The sequence below is a fragment of the Acinonyx jubatus genome, chromosome X (assembly GCF_027475565.1).
Source record: "Acinonyx jubatus isolate Ajub_Pintada_27869175 chromosome X, VMU_Ajub_asm_v1.0, whole genome shotgun sequence".
Lineage (NCBI taxonomy): Eukaryota > Metazoa > Chordata > Mammalia > Carnivora > Felidae > Acinonyx > Acinonyx jubatus.
In genome coordinates this window covers 52,020,639-52,045,908 of record NC_069389.1, presented here as the reverse complement: position 1 = coordinate 52,045,908, position 25,270 = coordinate 52,020,639, and the positions used below count along the sequence as shown (strand labels likewise).

The 25,270-nt window shown below is 37.2% G+C and overlaps 1 protein-coding gene across 6 annotated transcripts in view; it reads right to left on the bottom strand.

Annotated features, from left to right (window-relative positions):
• Positions 1-25,270, bottom strand: part of HEPH (hephaestin) — a 79,907-nt gene that overhangs the window by 23,115 nt on the left and 31,522 nt on the right. For all 6 annotated transcript variants that reach the window (XM_053202405.1, XM_053202401.1, XM_053202404.1 and 3 more), the window contains 5 exons: positions 22,801-22,951; positions 20,195-20,407; positions 11,498-11,711; positions 9,499-9,638; positions 8,549-8,680 (listed from right to left, as the gene is read on the bottom strand). In XM_053202405.1, the coding sequence (XP_053058380.1) occupies positions 8,549-8,680; positions 9,499-9,638; positions 11,498-11,711; positions 20,195-20,407; positions 22,801-22,951 (850 nt within the window). The remainder of the gene's footprint in view (positions 1-8,548; positions 8,681-9,498; positions 9,639-11,497; positions 11,712-20,194; positions 20,408-22,800; positions 22,952-25,270) is intronic.

Genomic DNA, 25,270 nt, shown 5'->3' with positions numbered 1-25,270 from the left:
AGAATTTTATTTATTTATTTTTTCATTTGTTTTCATCAGGGTTATTTGTCTATGCTCTTTTTGTAGTGGAGTCTTATCTAGTTTTTGTATCAGGGTAATGCTTGTCTCATAGAATGAATTTGGAAGTTTCCTTGCATTTCTGTTTTTTGGAATAGTTTGCAAAGAATAGGTATTAACTCTTCTTTAAAATGTTTGATAGAATTCACCTGTGAAACTATGTGGCTCTGAAGAATTTTCATTCCTGGTTCAATTTATTCCCTGATTATTCTGCTGTTTGAGTTTTCATTTCTGTCTGTTTCAGTTCTGGTAGTTCATATGTTTCTAGGAGTTTATCCATTTCTTCTAGGTTGTCAAATTTTTTGGCATATAGTCTTTCATAATATTCTCTTATAATTCTATTTCTCTGGTGTTGGTTGTTTTTCTCCTCTCTCTTAGTTGTAATTTCATTTATCTGTGTATTTTCTCTTTTGTGTGTGTGTGTCTAAAGCTTTATAAATTGTATCAATATTTTCAAAGAAGCAGCACCTTGCTTCATTTGCCTGTCCTGTTTTTTTCTTCTTATTTTAGATGTTATGTGATTTATTTTTACTCTAATATTTATTTTAATTGTTCTACTAGTTTTAGACTTCATTTGTTGTTCTTTTTCGAGCTCCTTTAGGTGTAAAGTTAGATTGTTTATTTGAGATTTTTTCTTTCTTCTACTGTTTTATACTTCCCTTTTGTGATAGCTTTTGCTTCATCACAAGGATTTTGGGCTGTCGTGTTTTCATTTTCACTTATTTCCGTGTATATTTTTTATTTCTTTTTTGATTTCCTGGTTGACCCATTTATTGCTTAGTAGCATGTTGTTTAACCTCCATATATTTGTGGTCTTTCCAAATTTTTTCTTGTGACTGACTTCAAGTTTCATAAAATTGTGATAAGAGAATTTGTATGATATGGTCTCAATATTTTTCTACTTGTTGATGCATGATTTCTGGCCCAATATGTGTTCTATTCTGGAGAACGTCCCATCTGTACTAAAGAAGAATGTGTATTCTGCTGTTTTACAATGAAATATTCTGAATATATCTGTTAAATACATCTGGTCCAGCATGTCATTCAAGGCCATTCTTTTCTAGTTGATTTTCTGTTTAGATGATTTCTACATTAATGTAAGTGGGGTGTTAAAATCCACTAGTATTATTGTATTATTATAAATGAATTCCTTTATGTTTGGTTTAAATTGTTTTGTATGTTTTGGTGTCAGAAGTTGCAGGCATAAATATTTACAGTAGTTATATCTTGTTGGATAATCTCCTTTATTATGATACAGTGCCCTTCTCTTGTGACAGTCTTTGTTTTAATGTCTATGTTCTGATATAAGTAATGCTCCTTCAGGTTTCTTTTGATATCCACTAACATAATGAATGTTTCTATATCCCCTCTTTATCAATCTGTGGTTCTTTAGGTCTAAAATTAGTCTCTTGTAGGAAGATGGTCCTTTATTTTTTTATTTTGACACCCTATGTCTTTGGAGCATTTATTCCATTTATTCAGAGTATTTATTTATTAATTTAACCTGAGAGAGAGACAGAACAAGTGGGAGAGGGGCAGAGAGAGGGAGAGAGAGAGAATCCCAAGGAAATACCTCATGGCTCTGCATCTGAGGACTACCCTTTGGGCTAACTGTAGAGGAGTTGCTCCTGCGCCCCAGTTGGGGTTAGAGTAGGAGTGCTCACCCGGGTTATGCTGAGTAAGCCACGTTGTCTGCATTTCCCCATGCAATGGATTACTTCAATAAACAAATCAGACCACACCTGGGTGAAGGTCCAAACACTCCACCACTACAAGCAAGAAAAAGCTTCGTAGATGACTGACCAGTGGGATAGAGCAGCCAAAAGGAAATAAGAGTGCATGCAAAACACTCCAAAAACTCTCCCTGAAGTGCCAGGCCCTGTATAGTGTATGACCCTTTTTTAATATAGTAGTACTTGCAGGTGCAGGACATATAACAAGCTATTAAAACATGTAAAAGACATAAACCTACCATAAATGATGAAAAGGAAGAATTCTCCTCAAAAAAAAAAAAATCAAGAAGAAATAACAGCCAGAGAATTGCTCAAAACAGATGTAAACAATATATCTGAACAAAAATTGAGAATAATAGACATAAGAGTAATAGCTTGGTTTGAAAAAATATTATAAGACAACAGAGAATCTCTTGCTGCAAATATCAAAGACCTAAGAAATAGCCAAGGTGAATTATTAAATGCTATAAGTGAGATGAAAAATAAACTAGATACAGTGACAGTGGAGATGGAATAAGCAGAGGAGAGAATATGTGAAATGGAAGATAAAATTATGGAAAATGATGAAGCTGAAAATAAGGAAAGGATATTGCTAGATTACGAGAGGAGAATTAGAGAGCTAAGTGAGTCCATGAAATTAATTAATATCCATATCATAGGAGTTCTGGAAGAAAAGTGAGAAAAAAGGTCAGAAGGCTTATTTGAACAAATTATAGCTGAGAAGTTCCCTAATCTGGGAAAGGAAACAGGCATCCAAGTCCAAGAGGCACAGAGAACTCCCTTCAAAATCAACACAAACAGGTCAACACCACAAAATATCATAATGACACTGGCAAAATACAAAGATAAAGAGAGAATTCTGAAAGCAGATAGGGACAAATAGACCTTAACTTATAAGGGTAGACACATAAGGGTAGTAGCAGACCTGTCCACTGAAACTTGACAAGCCAGAAGAGAGTGGAAGGAAACATTCAATGCGTTGAATAGGAAAAATATGCAGTGAAGAATCCTTTATCCAGTCGGACTGTCATTTAGAATAAAAGGAGAGATAAAGACTTTCCAATATGAACAAAACCTAAAGGAGTTCATGACCACTAAACCAACCCTGAAAGAGATCCTAAAGGAGACTCTGTTAGTGGAAAGACTACAAAGGACCAGAAACATCACCACAAGCACAAAACCTATAGATAATACAATGACACCGAATTTATATATTTCAATAATCATTCTAAATGAAAATGGACTAAATTCCCGAATCAAAAGACATAGGGCTTCAGAATAGATAAAATACAAAATTCATCTATATTCTGACTATAAGAAACTAGTTTTTAAACGGAGGACACCTGCAGATTGAAAGTGAGGGGATGGAGAATGATCTATCATGCTACTGGATATCAAAAGACAGCTGCAGTAACCATACTTATATCTGAAAAACTAGAGTTAAAAACAAAGACTGTAACAAGAGATGTAGAAGGACATTACATCATAAGGGATCTATCCATCAAGAAGAGCTAACAATTGTAAATATTTATGCCCCCAATGTGAAACACCCAAATATAGAAATCAATTAATCACAAACATAAACATGTATATAAAATAAAACCATGATTTTAATTTAATAATTTTATATTTAATATCTTTAATACTCCACTTACATCTAGGTAGAAAATCAATAAGGAAACAATGACTCTGAATGACACATTGGACCAGATGGACTTAAAAGATATGTTGAGAACTTTTCATCCTCAAGCAGCAGAATACACATTCTTCTCAAGTGCACATGGAATATTCACCAAAATAGATCATATACTGGGTCATAAAACAGCCATTTACAAGTATTAAAAAGACTGAGATCATCCCACACATATTTTCAGATCACTATTAAACTTGAAATCAACCACAAGAAAAAATGTGGAAAGTCCTCAAATACACTGAGGTTAAAGAACATCCTATTAAAGAATGACTGGGTCAACCAGGAAATTAAAGAAGAAATTAAAAAATACATGGAAGCAAATGAAAATGAAAACACAACAGTCCAACCCTTTAGGATGCAGCAAATACAGTCCTAAGAGGAAAATACAGTGCAATCCAGGCCTATTTCAAGAAGAAAGAAATGTCCCAAATACACAACTTACCTTACACCTAAAGGAGTTAAAAAGGCAGCATCAAAGAAATCCCAAAGCTAGGAGAAGAGAAATAATAAAGACTACAGCAGAAATAAATAACATAGATTAAAAAAAAAGAACAGATCAAGATCTGGTTTTTTGAAAGAATAAACAAAATTGATAAATGCATAGCTAGACTTCTCAAAAGAAAAGAGGACCAAAATAGATAAAATCACAAATAAAACAGGAGAGATCACAACCAACAGCACAGAAATACAAAAAAAAATATGGAATACTATGAAAAATCACTTGCCAACAACCTGGACAATCGGGGGGGAAATTGACAAATTCCTAGACACTCACACACTTTCAAAACTCAAATGGGAAGAAATATAAAGTTTGAGGAGACCCATATCCATCAAAGAAATTGAATTGGTTATCAAAAATCTCCTGAAAAATAAGAAAGCTGGGACTGATGGCTTCCCAGGGGAATTCCACCAGACATTTAAGGCAGAATTAATACCAATACTTCTCAAACTATTCCAAAAAAATGGAAGGAGATCTTCCAGGCTCATTCTATGAAGCCAGCATTTCCTTGATTTCCAAGCCAAACAAAGACCCCACTAAAAATAATTACAGGTCAATATCCCTGATGAACATGGATACAAAATTTCTCAACAAGATACTATAAAATTCAACAGTGCATTAAAAAAATTATTCACCATGATCAAGTGGGATTCATTCCTGGGCTGCAGGGCTGGTTCAATATCCACAAATCAATCAATGTGATACACCACATTCATAAAAGAGAGGACAAAAACCATATGATTCTTTCAACAGATGCAGGAAAAGCATTTGACAAAATACAGCATCCTTTCTTGATAAAAACCCTCATGAAAGTCATGATAGAAGGAACATGCATTAACATCATAAAAGCCATATATGAAAGGCCCACAGCTAATATCATCCTTAATGGGGAAATCTCTCAGTTTTTCAGGAACACAACAGGGATATCCACTCCCACCACTGTTGTTCAACATAGTGTTGGAAGTCTTAGCATCAGCAATCAGATAACAAAAGGAAATTAAAAGCACCCAAATTGTCAAAGAAGAAGTCAAACTTTCACTCTTCACAGACGACATGATATTCTACATGGAAAACCTGAAAGACTCCACCAAAAAAACTGTTAGAGCTGATAACAGTAATTAAGCGATGTAGCAAGATATAAAATCAATATACAGAAATTGGTCGCACTTCTGAGAAGCCTCCTCACCATGAGCATGGAGCCTGGTGTGGGCCTTGATCCCATGAACCATGAGATAAGGACCTGAGCTGAAATCAAAAGTTGGATACTCAACCAATTGAGCCACCCAGGTGCCACATTCAGAGTTATTATTGATAGGTTTGTTTTTATTGCCATTTTTACTTGTTTTGTCATTGTTTCTGGGGATTTTCTCTGATCCTTATTTCTTTGTCACTTTTGATCTTTCCTTCCCATTCAAAGAGTCCCCTTTAATATTTCTTGAATGGCTGGTTTAGTGGTCAAAAACTCCTTTAGTTTTTGTTTTTTTCTACTTGTTTTCTCATTGTTTCTGGGGATTTTCTCTGATCCTTATTTCTTTGTCACTTTTGATCTTTCCTTCCCATTCAAAGAGTCCTCTTTAATATTTCTTCCATGGCTGGTTTAGTGGTCAAGAACTCCTTTAGTTTTTGTTTGTCTGGGATACTTTTTATCTCTCCTTCTATTCTAAATGACAGCGTCACTATATAGACTATTCTCAGCTGCATATTTTTCCCATTCATCACTTTGAATATATCATGCCCTTTTATCTTGCCAAATTTCTTTTGAGTTATATGCAGCTAACCTTAGGGTCTTCTCTTGTAAGTTAGGGACTTCTTTTGTCTTGGTCCTTTTAGGATTTTTTTTTTGTATAGCTAATATTTTATAAATTTAATTACAATGTATTTTGGTGTTTTCCTGCTTTTGTTGATTTTGATGGAGTTCTCTGTGTTTCCGGGATTTGGATGTTTGGTTTCCTCCTTCAGATTCAGAAAGTTTTCTTCTATTATTTGCTCAAATAAAATTTCTGCCCTCTTTTCTCACTCTTCTTCTTCTGGGACTCCTATGATACAAATGTTATTATGTCTGATGTTGTCACTGAGTTCACTAAGTCTATTCTTGTGTTACATAATTCTTTCTTTTGTTCAGCTTCATTATTAGCTTCTATATGTATTCATTTATCTGCATTTTCCATTCTTGTGTTCATTACTCTTAGTCTGTTTTGAATCTGTTATTGTGCTTTCAATTTCTGACAGATTTGTAACTTTTATATCTCTGCTTTAACAGCCTCCCTGAAGCCTTCCATTCTTTTATCAAGTCCAGAATTATCCTTATGATTGATGCTTTAAATTTTCCATTAGGCATATTATTTACATCTGTCTCAGATTTCTGGCCGTGACCTTATCTTTTTGTTTCATTTGGGATGAATTACCCCATCTTGGCATTTTGTCTAAGTTGCTGTCTTCTTCTCTGTGTTAGATAAGCCTGCTATGTTTTCTATTACTTAGAGTAATGGCTTTATGAAGAAGAGGCCATATACTGTCCAGATCCTGGAACTTTAGGGAGTGTCCTTGGTGTGTGCTGCGTGCACACTGCTGCTGTGTTTTGGCTGCTCTATCCTTCAGGCCAATCCTCCGCAGAAGCTCTCCTTCCCTGAATTGGGAAGGGTTTGGACCTTGGCCAGAGTGTGCTGAGTTTTAACTAGGTGTGTACTGGTCTGCTTGTTAAATGAGAACTGATGCTACTTCCACTAGAACTGAAATGTTGTAGAACCCTCTGGTCCAGAGACATTGTGTCCATGGTGTTTTCTGCTGGTCTTCTGGGGAAAGGTCCCAGATTGAGGCAAACTTGACTGAGAAAGGCAGTTCTGGCAGAGCGCAGGTTGTGGGACTTGGTGTAAGTAGGTTAGGCAGGCACTGTCAGCACTGTGCTGTTTACTGAAGGTGATTCTGAGCTTAAACTGAAGGTGGGGAGCCAAATGGTGCTGGCCATCTCCTTTGTCCATGAAGAGTGGTCTTCAGGCTTGATATTCTCAGGGAAGTACTCCCAGAATAGTGAATAATCTCCCCCCTGTGCATCTCAGGTATTTTTCAGATGGCCATTTTCATGCTATCCGTGTCTGAGTTGTTTTCCTTCCTTCTCTACAGTAGTAGCTCAGTGCCCTCCAGGCTCTATTCCAACCAAACCTGCTGACCTTTAAAATGCCAAACTTTAGGAATGTGTTGTAGGCCAGGGCCCTTGCTGGTTTTAGGAGGGTCTTACCATGCTGGTACTGGTGCAGTTTAATCCAAGAAGGTCAGTTTCACCAGAGCACAGGGGCATGGAACTTGGAGCAAGCAGGCTAGGCAGCCAGTTTTGGGCTCTGCTCATATACTGAGGAGTGGAAGAAGTATATGGCACCTGCAAGCTCTTTTGTACCCAGAAAGGCATCTCTGTGAACACCACCTCTCACAGATGCACTCCAAGAAGAGTGAACAGTCTCCCCCCATGCATGACTTATGTGTCCAATGACCTTTAAAACTCCAGTCTTCAAGCACCGCTGGTTACAAGAACTCACAAAAACCAGCCCCTCTAATTTTCCCAACCAGTGGCCTTGGGAAATGTTCTCCTTGTGTATTATCCTATGTGCTCCACTCTTGTGTTCCTTTCCCTAAAACCAGGGCTTGCTCCCCTCTGAAGCAACTGCAATCTGTTGCTCCCCAAAACTGTGTCTTCACACTTCCTACCTTCTTCAATGTGGCCTCTTTTCTTTCTCTATTTGTGTAGTTTGTTATGTCCATCCTCAGATTGATCACTTGTGTGTTCAGAATAATATGATAATTATCTAGCTTTTTTTTTTCAAGGGATGAGAGGAGCTTTTAGTCCTCCTTCTACCCTGCCATCTTAGCGCCCCTCCCTAGGTAGCCTTTTCTATACCTCTCCAGCACACTTTAAGAACTCTTATTAACACATAAAACATAGAATTATAATTACCAGTTTATTTGTCTGTCTATAATAATTGCCTGTTTTGTAAAGGTAGGAGCAAGTATTATTTCCTACTGCATCCATAACTTCTAAAATTGTTTCTGCACCAACAAGGCTGCCTGCAAGCATTTACTCAATGAATAAATGGATGGAAGACAATGTGGTCAAGATTATGATCACCCTACATTTTAATATTAGAAACCTAGTATATGAATGGGATTATAACTTATCCTGTAATAGGATGACAAGAACCTTATCTATGACTGAGATTAATGATCAATTTTTGGTATGGGACATGTCGCTCTCTAATCATGTTTAGAGGCTCACATTATAGCCAAGATTAACTTCAGATCTAGAGAGGGTGAGAAACTCAATATGCATCCAGGGTTAAGGCCAGTATACTGCTACATGTGTGATCAATATTAGGCATTTCTTTGGTGAAACTAAGTACCCTATTCTGAAATTGAAAATGAGTGTTTCATAGAGACAAACTCAGGCTGTGACTTTATCCTGGTTAATATTATATTTTCAGTTCTCAAAGAGAAATTAAAAAAAAAAGAACCAAGTCAGAGGGCTGAAGCAGAGGTGCTACACATCTTTTATCCCTTCAGCTAAGTGTTTCAACTCACCAGGATCAGCAGCCAGTGGCCAACCAGTGCTAGATTCTACCACTCCATGAGCATGCACAGAGTAGGGGCGGCTGGCATTATTCTTGAACACCACAGTTAGAATATCACCAACCTCTCCTCTGAGAAGTGGACCTAAAATATGCAAAAGAAGGAAAAGTCTCATTAGTGGAGTGTTGGAACAAGGGTACTAAAGGAATTGAAGAAAGGACACACAGAGGAGCTCTCTAGAACTAAGGTTTTCAGTCATTAGACTGAAAATCATGACCAGTTCCATTTTTTTTAATCCAGAAGCCCTTTAACTGATACTGCTACTTACAGGATGAGGATACTTCAACAAGAAAATTGTGGCCCCAATTATCCTTATTTTACCACCCCAAATGTATGTATGTAGGTATGTATGTATTTAATCTATCTATCTATCTATCTATCTATCTATCTATCTATTATCTATAATATCCCAAGGATCTAGGTAATCAGGGCTCTGTGGAATCATTGTCAGTAAGGAGTTTAGCACAGAGTAAAAAAATGTTGGGGTCTCTGTAAAGGCCAATGGGTTTCTTCTCTGTGAGGACAAGAATGAGGAAACTCATTGGCCCATAAAAAAGTGAATAAATTGTATGAATAATTAAACTGGGTTCAAGGGTAATACTGATTCCCTGTATAGTGCTTTTCCTATTCTTTCATGTTACTAAGTTCCCCTATCATTAGTATATTTAAAAAATCTATCACAATCAAACATCCCTAGAGAGATTCCTGGAAAAATATGGTTCATGTTACAACAAAATTAATAAATCCTCCCTTTGATTGCTTATTTTTATGGTTGATTAAAAAAATATATGACTATTGTTCCATTATATAATAAGGAAAAACTAATTGAAAGAAAAAAAGGTCCTTATATGACATGGCATCCTTAGGATCAGTATAAACTTCTAACACAAGGAAGAACTCACCTAATATTCCCAAGTGTTCCTCTGGTCCAGTCCTTGGACGAGGGATCTTGAATGTACCATCCGTGTATTCTCTGAATACAGCTTTCTTGTATCTGGAACCCAGGAGCCCATCCTGGTTGCTCAGGAAAATGTGACCATAACTAGTGGAATACAAAGAGTGGTATCATCACCTGGCCTTCGACTCCTTAATTTCACTTATGAGAAAGCTAAGTCAGACCCAACATCATATCACAAATAGAATCCTTCTAATGTCAGATTTCCCACCACATTGGTCATATAACTGCAGTAAAGATAGCAGATTTAAGTTTATATTAGTGTTTCCTTGTTTACCATAATCCAGATAGGAATTTTTAGTACAATTAATATGGCCAGAACACTGGAATAAGAATCAGAAGCCCTGGGCTTAACTCCAGTCTTAGTGATTTCTCAGATGGAATCAGTTTGACAAAAGGACAAGGTACAAGGTGCAAGGAGAGTACTAACTTTTGCTGCTGCTGCTGCTGCTGCTGCTGAGTAAGGAATGGGAAGAGGTAAGGAGGAAATGGAATTTTACAGATTCCTCCTTAAGGGATGCTTTCTGGTTTACAAATACCTTATTATTCATTTTATCATTTGACATTTACAATAAGATAATGAGATAGGTAGAAGTGTAATCAGTGGTCCAGAGGTGACAGAACTTATCTTCATTTATACTGTCAGCCAGAAGGTATCAAGGGATCATGCACTTGGATTCAAGTTTGCTGCTTCCTCCTTATCTCTTTCTAGTCAATTTCTTTTAACTGTATCACGTCACTTTAAAGGTGAGTAAATTAAGGCCCAGGGAAGAAAATACACTTTTTCTAGGTTTCAGAACAACTTAGCAAGGAAATGTCAACAATCAACAACCAACATAAAAGGCAAGAATTGCTAAATTGTTGTGAGAGCACCAAAATTGTAGTGGAAATTGATAAACTGTATTTCAGTTTCTGTTCTCCTCTGCTTCCTTGTAATGATAGAATCACCTAGATTGAACTGAGCACATGGCCACCTAACCATAGATTATATTTTCCAGGCTTTATTTATTTATTTTTACTATAGTTGACATACCATGTTACATTAGCTTCATGTGTACAACTTAGTGATTTGATAAATGTATATATTTGTGCTATGTTTACCACAAGTGTAGTTACTGTCTGTGCCAATACATCTTTATTACAAAATCATTGACCATATTTCACATGCTGTGCTTTATTCCATAACTTACTTATTCCTTAACTGGAAGCTTGTACATCACCCTCCCCTTCATTCATTTTGTCCAAGCATCTACCACCTCCAAGTCCCAGACTTTCTTGCAGCTAGGTATGGCCACATTAATAAGTTCATGATAATGGATTATGAGAGAAAGTGATGTCTACAACTTTTAGGTCATTGTCTTATAAGACAGCGATGCTTGCCTTGGACTGCTTTCTCCTTTTGTGATAGCTTGGAATCTCTACAACAAAAATCGGCATCATAGCTACAGAGATGAAAGAATGTATTACGAGTGATTATTTTAACTACTGGTTCTGGTCTGTTCATATTTATACTAGTATGTGAGCAGGAAATAAAACTATAACTCACGTAAGGCACTCTATGTTGAGCTTTTTCTGCTATACAGCTTAGCCTGTAGCTTAATGACATTTTGTCAAGTGATGGGTAAGCTTGGGGTGTTCAGTCTTTTGAGTGATACCTCTACAAAATTTAACTTCTGGTATAGGTGCTACTAGCTACCAGAAGAAAAGAGGCAAAGATTAAGAGCATGAAGGTGTGGATAAGATCTTTTACTTCAGGCCTACAGCATTGCAACATAGAAGAAGTGCTGAGTTCCAGCTTATCTGCATTCCACCACCGGTTCCAGATTTCCTGGTATCCTATTACGTGACCTTAGATAAGTCCTCTTCTCAGAATTTTAGTATCCTCCTTATTGGTAAAATGATGCAGAGTCTCTGAAAGTGTGATATCTTATTTTCTGAAGCCTTACCTGTCCTTCTCAGACTGGTTGTGCCATTCCAGTTCCCAGCTCCTGTCAGGGCAATAGTCCCATTCCACCTCTTCTGCCATGATGTAGTAGATTCTTGCAGCCTGGTATCGATGATGATAGTCAGGTTGGTGGCCAGGACACTGGGAGACATTATAGATTGCCTTCATCCCTGATTCTCTATGGCTGCCTGCCTGGCAGTAAATCTCAAATATCCCTAAAGAAAGAACAGAGAGCAAAACCTGAATCTGAATATCCCTGCATAGCGCCTGGGGGATTCCCTGCCTCTCTCTAGGCATACTGCACAGAGTGTGTAGTTTCAAATAAGGTTCTTCTATGCATTGGATAAAATATTATTATTATTTTTTAAAGTTTATTTATTTTTGATACAAAGAGGGGAGACAGAGAGAGAACAAGCAGGGGAGGGGCAGAGAGAGTGAGAGGGAGACACAGAATCCAAAACAGATTGCTGGCTCAGAGCCTGACATGGGGCTTGAACCCAAGAACCTGAGCCATCTAGGCACCCCACAGATTATTATAAGTGTATTGAAAGCAATGAGCACGGAGGTTAAGAAGCTCTGCTTGCAAAACTACCATTGTTTAGGTTTAAAACTAAACTCTGCCTCCAGGATGGACAACTTTTCTCTGTTAACCCAGGGCTTTCCCAGTTTTAGCACTGAAAGTCCCATACTCTGTGAAAAATCCTCAGTTCTGACCAAAGTGGGATAGTTGGTCACCCTATCTGACATTTATTAGCTATATAAGTTGAAGTAAGTTAAGCCTCTGTATGTTTCAGAGGTACAATGGGAGTCATTTTACTTATTTCACTGGGCTGTTTTAGAATTAAACATAATAATGTTTACACATTGCTTAGCATAATGCATAGTAAATTTTAATAAGTAAAGTTATAAATACGTAAATAAAATTGTAATAATTATTATTCCAAACAATTCATTGACCAGTGTCTCTATTTTCTACCAAGTACCAAGGAAATAAAGGTGGGCTTAAATAGAACCCCCCAAAACAAAAACAAACAAACAAACAAACAAACAAACAAAAAACTTGGTTATAGGGATGCTTATATCAGAGGGCTTTGGATTGGCCTTACCTAGGTTTTTATAATAAAAGGTTTGGATACCAGGCCTAAATGTGAGAATTGTGGAGCTGCCTGGAACTGATATCAAGCCTCAGTCTTTCTATGTCAAGAACATTAAGGCTTATAGAATGTTAATCAGGAGAAGATGACTTTCTTAAAACATTTTTTTTTTCATCATTCCTTCCCTTGCTGTCCATTACCTACATCACTACAGATTCTTTTCTCCTGGTTTTCAAAGGCCTCTATGAGGTGGCTCCAGACTATGATCCAGTGCCAAATGCACCTAGTGATCCAACTAAAGCTTTCCCTGACATCCCTTATCACATATCTCATTTCTATCTTGGAATTTTTGCTCATGTTCCTCCCTAGAATGTACTCACCCACCCCTCCCCAAAATACCTAAGAGAGCTCACTCATTTTCCAAGACCCAACTCATGTTTCATTTCTTCTAGAAATCTCTCCATGACTATTCTGGCCCACAATGACTTCTACATTCTTGGCCTCTCTATTTTTAACTCATTTTACATCTAAACCACATGGTTAAGGACTAAGTGCTCCTCTCTTTACGAAAGAGTTTTTCACTCATTTATATACTTCTTGAAAGATTCTACTCTTTTCTTTCCACAACTACTCCCCAACTCTTCCCTGTCCCCTACTGTCCCACATCTATTCCATCAGTAAATCTTATCAGCTATTCCTCAAAAATTACCCTTTCATTTTCACCCTCACTCCCCTAGTCAAAACCACCATCATCTATCACATGGAAAACTTCAGTAGTATTCCAAATTTCTTCTCTGCTTCTTCCCCTTCCTTTTTCAACCATTCCTCACATAGGATTCAAGGCTCTCTTTAACGAATATTATTCAGAACACATTGCTCCAATGCTTTAAATGCTTCCTTTATACTAAGAATGCAATCCAATCTCCTAAGTATAGTCTATAATACCCTACATAATATGAATCTTGCCAGCCTGATATAATGTCAGTCACTTTCCTAGCTTACTACAATCCAATGGTACTGACCTTTCTGACCCTTGAAAATCCATGCTTCTTCCCAGTTTAGGACATTTTCACTTGCTTATCCCTCTGTTTGAAATATTCTGCTCAGAAAACTTTATATAGCTCTTTTCTTCTCATTATTTAGGCGTTAGCTTAAATATCATTCTCAAAGATGTCTTCCTGATCATCCTGTCTAAAGTAATGATGCTCCTATCATTTTATCACATCACTGTATTTTATTTCCTTCATGACATATATCCCAATCTAAATTTATTTTATTGTTTTATGTAGGTTTTGATGTGTTTATTGTGGATCTTTCCTGAGAATAAGAATCATTGTCTTTTCACCTTTATTCCCCAGTGTTAACACATTGAAAATGTGTGATAAATACGTTTGAGTAAATAAATGTATATGCAAATGGATGCATATATAAACATATATGCTGCCCAAAGTCATAGATCAGAGGTTTGTGTGGGGAAGAAAGTCTGATGATCACTGAAAGGAATGAAACAAATAGAAGACATTCTAGGAAATCATGTGACTTTGGACTGGTACATCATCTAAATTTTTTTCATATGAACATTGTTATCCAAGCCACTTTTTCAGCACTCCTCTGTCCTTGGAATCTGAGCCTCCTCCTAACTCTTTGACCACTTATTTGCTGGTTCCTTACTTTGACTTCTCTTTTCCTTCTTGGCTCTTAAATGTTGATTTCTGCTTTAAGTTTTCTTTCCTATCACTTTACATGCTTATGGACATGAACTATGAGACCATTCAAATTTGCTCCCCAAACTTTACATTTCTACCCATAACTACCTATTGCGAAATCCACGCCACCTGTATTTCATGAGGAACTTAAAGCTCAACATGCCTTAAAATGAGTACTTTCTCTGCAAACCTTATTACTCTGCCCTTGTTTCTGTATTTGCTCATTTGGTTAATGGTGCCACAAAACATATAATACATAAGCTAGAAAACTTGGGTGTCTTTTATTCTTGCTCAGCCCCTCAGAAAAGTTCTGTATTTTCTCTGTCAAATGTCCCTTAACTGTAACCCTTCTTTCCATGTTGCTTACACCCATTGGTAGCCTCTCATCACCTCTTGCAATAGCCTCCTACTTTACATCACTTAAGCCTTACTTCTCAGTATTCCTTCACAGGGCTAATAGTAACATTTTGCATGGGATTATTCTTTATTAAGACTGTCCTACATATTGCATAAAGTTTTAGCATCTCTGACTCCCATTTTCTAAATAATAATATGACCCCCTCCATATCCCCTGTCATTGTGACAACTAAAAGTACCTCCAAACATTTCCAAACAGTTTTTAGCATGCTGCCTTGAGTTGAACGTCACTGAATAAAACCAATTTATGTAACCTTTCTCAGGCAGATGCTTCTACCAAGTCACTATCATAAGCTTCCTGCTGCCTATAATAATGCTCCCTTCACCCCCCCATCCCCTTTCTTTGCTGGGTGACAGTTTACTCATACTTAAATGCTCAGTTTGAAGGCCTGATTCTCTAGGAAAGCTTTACTCTACAAGTCAGACAGAATTTGTTATAGCTTGCTGTGTATTACCATAGCTCTTGGGACAATGGTGTCATCATTTCCATTTCACAATAACTATGAGCTGCCTAATTCATATTTACATCCCTATATCTAGACCAGTAAGTGGAAGAAAACATATTAATCATGTTTTGTGAAAATTTAATTGTAAAATAAAAGGAAAATAAGATGTGAAGACTAAAAATGAAGGAAAAACAGAGAGGAAGACATAGAGAAATAAAAGATATATACAGATTGGAAGAAAAAGGATAAAGAAGAAAACAAGAAGAAGGGGAAAGAAAAGACATAAATAAAAGAGAAAGAAAGAAAAATGAATAAAAAGGGAAGGTAATGGGAAAGAAGGAAAGTCAAAAAAGGAGGGGAAAACAAAGGAAGAAAAAAAGTTGAAAAAAGGTGAAAATAAAGGGAAGGGAAGTAAAAAAGAGAAAGAAAAAAGAAGAAAGAAGAGAGATAAAAAGAATGGAAGAAAGAAAAGAAAAAGAAAAGACAGAAAGTAATATACATAAAAATAGATGGGAGTAGAAGGAAAGAATGAACAAATGAAGAGAGATAAGAAATGAGAGATAAAAAGACATAAGAAAGGAAACAATAAAACTAAAAGGCACACTACAAAATGGAAGAAGATATTTGTAAATGACGTCTGATAAAGGGTCAGTAGCCAATATCTTATAAATAACCTATCAAATTCAAAACCCCACAAAATAAACAATCCAGTTAAAAATGGGTAGAAGACATGAACATACATTTTTCCAAAGAAGACATCCAGATGGCTAACAGACACATGAAAAGATGCTCAACATCACTCATCATCACTCATCATCAGGGAAATGCAAATCAAAACCACGATGAGATAACACCACACACCTGTCAGAATGGCTAAAATTAACAACACAGGAAACTACAGATATTGGTGAGGGTGTGGAGAAAGGGAAACCCTCTTGCACCATTGGTGGGAATGCACTGGCACAATCACTCTGGAAAACAATATGGAAGTTAGTCAAAAAGTTAAAAATAGAACTACCTTATGACACAGCAATTGCACTATTTGCCCAAAAGATACAAAAATACAGATTTGAAGGGTCACATGCACCCTGATGTTTACAGCAGCATTGTCAATAATAGCCAAATGATGGAGAGAGCTCAAATGTCCATCAACTGATGAATAAAGAAGATATATCTATATATAGTATTATAACATATATATGTAATACATATATAATATGTATTTTAATAAATAATATAATATATAATATTATATATTATATATAATATATACTGGAATATTACTCAACCAATAGTGATATCTTGCTATTTGCAACAATGTGTATGGAGCTAGAGTGTATCATGCTAAGTGAAATAAGTCAGCTAGAGAATATACATATATATTTATATCATCTTTATGCATTCATCAGTCGATGGACATTTGGGCTCTCTCCATAGTTTGGCTATTGTTAACAATGCAGCTCTAAACTTTGGAGTGCATGTGACCCTTCAGATCTGTACTTTTATATCCTTTGGGCGAATACCTAACAGTGCAATTCCTGGTCATAGGGTTGTTCTATTTTTAATGTTTTGAGTAACTTTCATACTATTCTCCAGAACGGCTGCACCAGTTTGCATTCCCACCAATGGTGCAAGAGGGTTCCACTCTCTTCACATCCTCATCAATAGCTGTTGTTTCTTGAGTTGTTAATTTTAGCCATTCTGACAGATGTGAGGTGATATCTAATCATGGTTTTGATTTGCATCTCCCTGATGATGAGTGATGTTGAGCATCTTTTCATGTGTCTGTTAGCCATCTGGATGTCTTCTTTGGAAAAATGTATGCTCATGTCTTCTGCCCATTTCTTAGCTGGGACATTTTGTGTGTGTGTTTTGAGTTTAATATGTTCTTTATAGATTTTGGACACTAGCCCTTTATCATGTATGTCACCTGCAAATATCTTCTCCCATTCTGTAGGCTGCCTTTAAGATTCCTTCACTGTTCAGAAGCTTTTTATCTTGATTAGGTCCCAATGCTTCATGTTTGCTTTTGTTTACCTCGCCTTCAGTGACATTTCTAGTAAGAATTGCTTGGGCTAAGAAAAAAGGCCTGTGGTCAAAATCCTCTAGGAATTTGATGGTTAATGTTTCCTATATTAAACTGTAATTTTGTCAATATGATATTATCTGTTATTAACATGAAGCGTGTAGTTGAATATTGTTTACTGTTAAATATTTTTATTTAAAGATAATAATTAGAATTTTTATTATTAAATATTTGAAGTAAAAAAAAGATAAGAAAAACAAAGAGGATGGGTGAGGAAGAGGAGAAATGAGAAATGGCAGGAAAAAGGGGCAGTGGAAAGAAAACAAGATTTTAAAGGAGGGAATAGAGGAATGATGAATAAGGAAAGCTCCAATGATGAAGGAAAGGAAAGACACCCTGAAGGACAGGGCAATAATAAATAATGAATTCTTCTCTTTGCTGCTGAGAAATCTAACATGAATTGGGTGGAAATAAGATATTACAAGCCCTAGATTTTTATCTTCCAGTTTCCCTGTCTATTAAAATTCCAGTATCATTAGTTGTATTGGAAGAGATGAGGTATGCAAGATAATATTTTAAATACAATTGTTCATTTTTATTAAATGTAACCTTATTTAAATTTAAAGTAAATAAAAAAGGATTAAAAATCACCAATAAACCCACAGGAATCAAACACTCTTAACCTTTTGCTGCATTTTTTCTGGGGATTTGTTTTTCTAGTTTGTTAAACATAACTGTAAGCCTCCAGTACACAAAATGTTGAATATTCATGGTGGTGTTTTTAAGGCATCTGCAAAGTTACTTAATTACATATGTATATTTACCAATCCCCATTGCTACTCCTTCCTCTAGAATTCCAAAGCCAAATTCTAGTGCTGGCTTTTCCATTAACTCAGTATTTTTCTCTTGGGTTTGGAGAGCTACTCCCAACGGTCTCTCTCAATCTTCATTGGATATCAAGCCCCCAGGGAAAGAATGAAGGAAACTTCAGATTCAAGAGATCATCTAAGAGTAAGAATTAATAGAACTTGATAGGGAAAGGGCAAGCCAGTAAGAAAAAAAAAATAAAGCCAAGGTATTTAACCTGAGTAAATCATCACCCCCTCCATCCAGGTCTCTGTCTTTCCTCTCATTAGTAAAGTAACTAAATTGAGATTATCTCAAAAGTGTTCTACCACTTCCAACAATTTATTACTCATTAATTATTCATAAAGAAAAAAGAGTTTGAAAGATCTGGAAAATGCAAAGGTAAAAAGAGTCTGGGCTTTTGCTAATATTTAAGGGATATTGGACCAAGAGTAACCTTTCAAGTCTTTAATAAACCCATTCACTCCCTCTCCCCCCATATCACCAATTATAATGTTTTTAAACCATCTACAACAACCCTCCTTAGGACTCCTTTTGTGTGGGTACAAAAATAATTTCATTTATCCAAAGTAAGAGTAAGCATAGGGATACATATAAACTTGGCTGAGGAGCCTGGCTAATTTTGCAGGAAGGAGAGTAAACATAGGGTTTGGTTTTGGGATCAAGGATAGAGAGGAGGGTCTTTTTTCTTCCCCTTCACCTTTTGCTTCTTTGACTTCTCTGCCTGCCTTCCTTATTTCTTCCTTCCTTCCTTCCTTCCTTCTTTCCTTCTTTCCTTCCTGGAAAGTCTTTTCATTTAGAAGTTTTCCACCCTAGGCCTTACTACAAGCATTTGTGTCTGTTGTTTTTTTTTCATCTCCATAAACCATTGTTTCTAATTTTCTAACACCATCTCTCCTTAACCAAGAAAGTATCCCCCAGGTAGATGACCAGCAATGAAGTTCCAAGAAGTCTGTGGAGACCAGCTTTATGTCAAATGTTTTTCAAATGTAGTGCCAGAAGGAAATTATTAAATTGTCAAGGAGACTTGTTTGGTTTGGATTTTTTTTTTCCAAACACTAATGGAATTTACAGAACTAAAATAAAAGTTTAGTGGAGACTGTATGGAATTCACAAATTTTTCTGAAAACGCTATTGCCACCTACTGCCTAAAAAAATAATACACACTACAAACTGCAAAGAAAAAGTACTATTGCATTCTAAAATGTCAGACATAGATGGAATCTAAAGAAATACTCTTGAAAACTAAGAACAATCCGAGGGTTGATGGGGGGTGGTAAAGAGGGGAGTGTGGGTCATGGGTATTGAGGAGGGCACCTGTTGGGATGAGGACTGGGTGTTGTATGGAAACCAATTAGACAATAAATTCCATATTAAAAAAAAGAAATATTCTAGCTAATTTTCTTTATGAAAGAAAGATATGGAAATGAGGGAAAGGGATAGACAAAGAGAGGGAAAGGGAGGGGCATGAACAATGGGAGAGAGAGGGAGGGAGAGAAAGGAAAGGAAAGAGGGAGGAAAAAGGGAAGATGGGAAAGGAAAGGGAGGGAGGAAGTGAGGGGGCTGGACAGAGAAAGAAAAGAATGATGAAATGCAGCCACATGGTGGGGGTTGGCTAGACCACAATTAAATAGCAAATTAATTAAATACCTTGGGCTAAAAGGTTTTATGTTCTGATTCCTGGGCTGAATTTGTTACAGCACACCCCGCCCCACTCCCACCAGAAGTTTGCACAAATCCTCATAGAATATCAGAGTTAAAAGCACTTTATAGATAGGTACATCTTGTGGACCTCCCTCACAATGCAAGGATTTTAGCTATAAAATCTCTATATAGCTATGGGACTACACAGTTAAGTCCACCCTCTACCCATATAAGAATTGCCCTGCTGTTGGGCAGTATCCATATTTCTTTCCTGTTGTTCCAGAAAAGAACTTCCTTAGCTCTTTACTTTTTGCCTACAGCTAAGAAAAAATCCAAATAACCAGAACAGAGTGCACATTAAGGAGAGAGGAGATAAGAGTGTTTTGAAAACTTCCCATGAACCCTTAACTTGTCCTCTTTTCTCTTCACCTTCCCCCCTCACCCAGCACCATACCCAACAGAGCCTCTCAGCCTAGAGACAGCTGTTGAGTCACTTACCAGGGTTTTCAGGCTGCATGATGGCCATGACAAAGGTATGAGGAAAGAGCATGGCTGCACTCTTCCTCATGCCCTGAAGCTGCACAGTGTTGCCCTGGAACACGACCCCATGCACATCAGTCTCTGTGCCCAAGCCAAGCAGGTGCCAGGCCACTGTGTCACCCTTGCACATGTCCAGCCTGGGCAGGTTAGAGAACAGAAACCCATTAATGGCTGGAAAACAAAAACACAACACAAAACAGGAAGATGAGAAGAGATTCTTCAAGCACTGGCCAGGAGCATAGCATCAGTTCTGTACTATGGTTTCCCACAATTTGAAATGTTGGATTCATCCTCAACTTCTCTGCCTTCTTCCCTAAGCCACTTTAGTTCTACTTATGAAGATCTGCCTCCTTGAGATAAGGGCCCAGCTGTCCTTTCTGAACTCACCCCCTGTAACTCTTATATCACACTTCACGTTCTTGCAAAACTGAAATTCTTTCCACTACCACAACTCTTTCTCACACACACACACACACACACACACACACACAGATACCAGCGTCTATTATTCCCACTCTTTTGAAACTCTCCTCCGTTGGCTTCTGTGACGCCACACTTTCCTGGTTTTCTTACAACCTCTCTGATTGTTTCTCTTTCATCTTGTTCTTGTTCTTCATCCCTCCTGAAAGTATTGGGATTTCCTCAAGTTTCCATATTCATCTTTCAAGCTGTCTCTTTTTCTTTACTTCACTGCTACGGCCTAATATCTTGCTCTCATAATTTCTGGCCTGAACTCCTGAAAAAGCCCTCTCCCTGGTACCCTTGCCTTCAGTCTATCCTCCTACCCTATCTCACACAGAGGAACACACTATTCCTGTGAGCTCTATTTGTCTCTGTATCCCTCTGTAGCCTTAAAGATGCTAGCTGTTTATAAACACATGTTGAGTTTTCACATGCTATTCCCTCTGCCTGGAATAACATTTTCCTCTAGTTTCTCTACAGCAAACTGCTACTCATCCATTATACCTCAGCTCAAATGTCAACTCCCCTGTGAAGCAGGGCTACTTCTCTCTCCCCCCCACCATGTCTCTCTGTGTGTGCCTCTCTCTCTCTCCTTCTCTCTCATTTCCATGAAATTTCCCCCCTACAAAATTCTTCCATATCACTTATCACAGAGTCCAATGATTTACTTACAAATGTATCTCCCACACTAGATTGACCTAGAAGCAAGCACATTTTTCTATATTTGTGTGACTGCCCAAGCACCTGGCATATTGTCTGGTACTACTCACGTGCTTCATAAAGTCAAACTGAAATGAACTTGGTTCACAGGACTTGTTTACTTTTTCCAGCTGATATAACTGGTTATGAGAACCAAAGAGACAGTCAAAATACAACACAGTCATTCATGACTCCCTCCCTTTCTTCACACTCCTTTTGAAAATATAGGGAGGTCTGCTTAAATCTGACCCCCTTTTAATGTCCTCACATCCACTGGGATCACCTTTAATGAGTAATCCTACTTGGTAATTCTTCAAATGCTGATGAGAATGTTGCTAATCTCCTGATTCTACTTCCATTGCCTGTAATGTATAATTGCAAACCTATTTAGCTTCCAAAACCAGCTCCAGCACTCCCTTCTCCCAGGAATCCCTCAATTGGATTGTTCCTCATTAACGTTCTCCTATGAACTCCATGTCACTTGAGAGCTGTTTCACATAATTTAGCACTTCATTATAATTTATCTTGTATTGTTCTATAATTATTTCATGTGTGTTATTAGTCTTATTTCATTGCAAAATGTTGGGAGCTCTTTGCAAACTGGGACCATGTCTTCACATTTACTCACTCACCCACCTACATACCTACCCATTAATTTGGTAGTTCACTTGTTCATTAAACATTTACTGTGTCTTAGAAAATGTAGACTATACAGAGAGCAGCAAACAATACCCACCTTTCAGGAAAGTACACTCTAGCAGAAGTCAAAAGCCATGTAACAAATTACTATATAGAACATGCTATTAAAATAGTCTGATCAAATTGAATAGTGGTTCAGAAGAGGGTGTCATTATCCTGGGATTGGGTGCTAAAAATGGTTACATGGATTAAGTCGCTTTTGAGTAAGACCTTAGGGAATGGAAAGAATTTCCACAAGCTAAAGGAAAAAGTATAAGGAAAGGCGCTTCAACTGGAGGGCAAAGCATTGTAAAAGCATGAAGTCAGAAAAGTACAAGGTATGTCTGTATAGAGAAAAATAGTCCTGTTTGGCAGGAATATGGAGTTGGGGAGTAAGGATAGTGGTCAATAACAGAAAGAGGTAAGACTGGAAGGGTATCATCCCAGCTTACTCTCTTCACTCTCTGGTGGATGCCTTGTTTGCAATTCTCATTTCATAGCACCTTTTTCCAATGCCCCCCATACTTTGTAACACAAGATAAAGCCCAAGAAGGCACAAAATATAAGATCTGTTGTCTTAGATTGAATTATTCAATCTAGCTCATATTTTGGGTAGAGCTGACCATGGGATCAGTGCTTTCACAGATGGGACATGATTACGTTTAGGTTAGGTTTTTACTTGTAACCTCTCAATTGTAGCTCAGGGGAAAAAACACTCTCCATACCATGCATCCGATTGGAGTCTTGGAAGCCTTTGACATCCTCTGAGAGCAGTCGGGAATCCAACATAGCAGTTGCTTGATTGGCATTGCTGTACCAGCTCTTGTTCTCATCCAACACAGTGAAAAGGAGAAAAAATTCCTTATCCACCCCTTTCTGTAGGTCCATGGTAGAGAACATAGGAAAAAAATGACAATGGTTTCAGCAGTTGTGAGTTGTGCAGCTCTAGACCTAAGAAGCCCCGATTTTTCCTATTTATTTTTTGAGATACAGAGTGATGCCCATTCCTCCTGCTTAGGGTTGTAGTTGTTGCTACACAGTTTTTCCTTTGGAAATTTCAATTTTCTAAATGTTTATTTATTTTTGAAAGAGAAAGAGACAGAGTGAAAGCGGGGAAGGGGCAGAGAGAGAGGGAGACACAGAATCTGAAACAGGGTCCAGGCTCCAAGTTGTCATCACAGAGCCAGACGCAGGGCTAAAACCCACAAACGGTGAGATCATGACATGAGTTGAAGTTGGATGCTCAACCAACTGAGCCACCCAGGCGCCCCTCCTCTGGTAATTTCAAACTGAAGGTGGGTGTAAGAGGTCAAAATAAAATAAAGTGATGAGACTGGAGGGGAGGAATATATGAAAGTGGACATGAAGAAGCACAGATGGGGATTATGGAGAAATAAAGAGTGATAGAAGAGAGCATAGAGTCACCTGGGGAAAGGTGGCTTGGAGATCAAGATAAGACTCTGAAGAAAATAAGAGAAAAGGGTATATAATTATTATTAATGTACTATTATCATTATGATGATGATGATGATCATTATCATCATCATCACTATTATTATTACTTCTAACATTTACTGAGTGCTTATTATATATCAGATACTGTGATAAAGAAACTTCACATGGATTATTTTAATTAATCCTTGCAAAAACCCAAGATACTGACTTTTATTGTTAACCTTTACTACAGATATAGAAGCTGAGGCAATGGGAGGTTAAGTAACTTGCCCAAGGTTATACAGCTAGAAATGGTGAGATGGAAATGAAAGAACACAAACAAATATTAAAATACATTTAGGAATTAGGATCACACTGGATAGTGACATGCAGAAGTATGAAATTGCACACTTTCTTACATCATACACAACAATAAATTCAAAATGTTTACAAGACCTGAATGTGAGACAGGAAACCATCAAAATCCTACAGGAGAACACAGACAGCAACCTTTTTAACCTCAGCCACAACTTCTTACTAGACATGTCTCCAAAGGCAAGAGAAATAAAAAATGGACTATTGGGACCTAATCAAGATAAAAAAAAAAAACAAAAACAAAAAACAAAAAACAAAAAACAAAAAAAAAAAAAACCTGCACAGTGAAGGAAACAAAACAAGAAAGGCAACACATGTAATGGGAGAAGATATTTGCAAATGATGTCAGAAAAAGAGTTAGTATCCAAAATCTATAAAGAACTTACAAAACGCAACACCCTAAACACAAATAACACAGTTAAGAAATGGGCAGAAGACATGAATGGACACTTTTCCAAAGGAGACATCCAGATGCCTAACAGACACATGAAAAGATGCTCAACATCACTCTTCATCAGGGACACACAAATCAAAATCACAAAGAGATACCATCTCACACCTGTCAGAGTGGCTAAAATTAACAACTCAGGAAACAGCAGATGTTGGTGAAGATGCAGAGAAAGGGGAACACTTTTGGACTGTTGGTGCGAATGCAAACTGGTGCAGCCACTCTGGAAAATGGTATGGAGGTTCCTCAAAAAATTAAAAATAGAACTACACTATGACCCAGCCATTGCACTACTAGATATTTATCCAAAGGATACAAAAATGCAAATTTGAAGAGGCATATGCACCCTAAAGTTTATATGCTATCAACAATAACCATTTATGGAAAGAGCCCAAATGTCCATCAACTGATATAAATGGATAAAGAAGATGTGGTTTATATAAACAATGGAATATTACTTGGCAATGAAAAAGAATGAAATCTTGCCATTTGCAATAACGTGGATGGAACTAGAACGTAATACTAACTGAAATAAGTCAGTCAGAGAAAGATGAATATCATATGATTTCACTCATACGTGGAATTTGAGAAACATGACAGATGAACATAAGGGAAGGGAAGGAAAAATAAGATAAAAAAAAGAGAGGGAGGCAAACCATAAGAGACTCTTAAATACAGAGAAAAAACTGCAGGTTGCTGGAGGGGAAGTGGGTGGGAGAATGGGTTAAGTGGGTGATAGGCATTAAGAAAGGCACTTGGGATGAGCACTGGGTATCATATTTAGAGTTGAATCACTGGGCTCTATTCCCAAATCCATGACAACAGCATGTGTTAGTTAACTTTAATTTACATTTAAAAATTAGAAAAAAAAAACTATTTAAAAAATTAAGATCAAGGTTTAGAGGAAGGTGAGGTTTAAAAAATGAGGAGGTGATGAG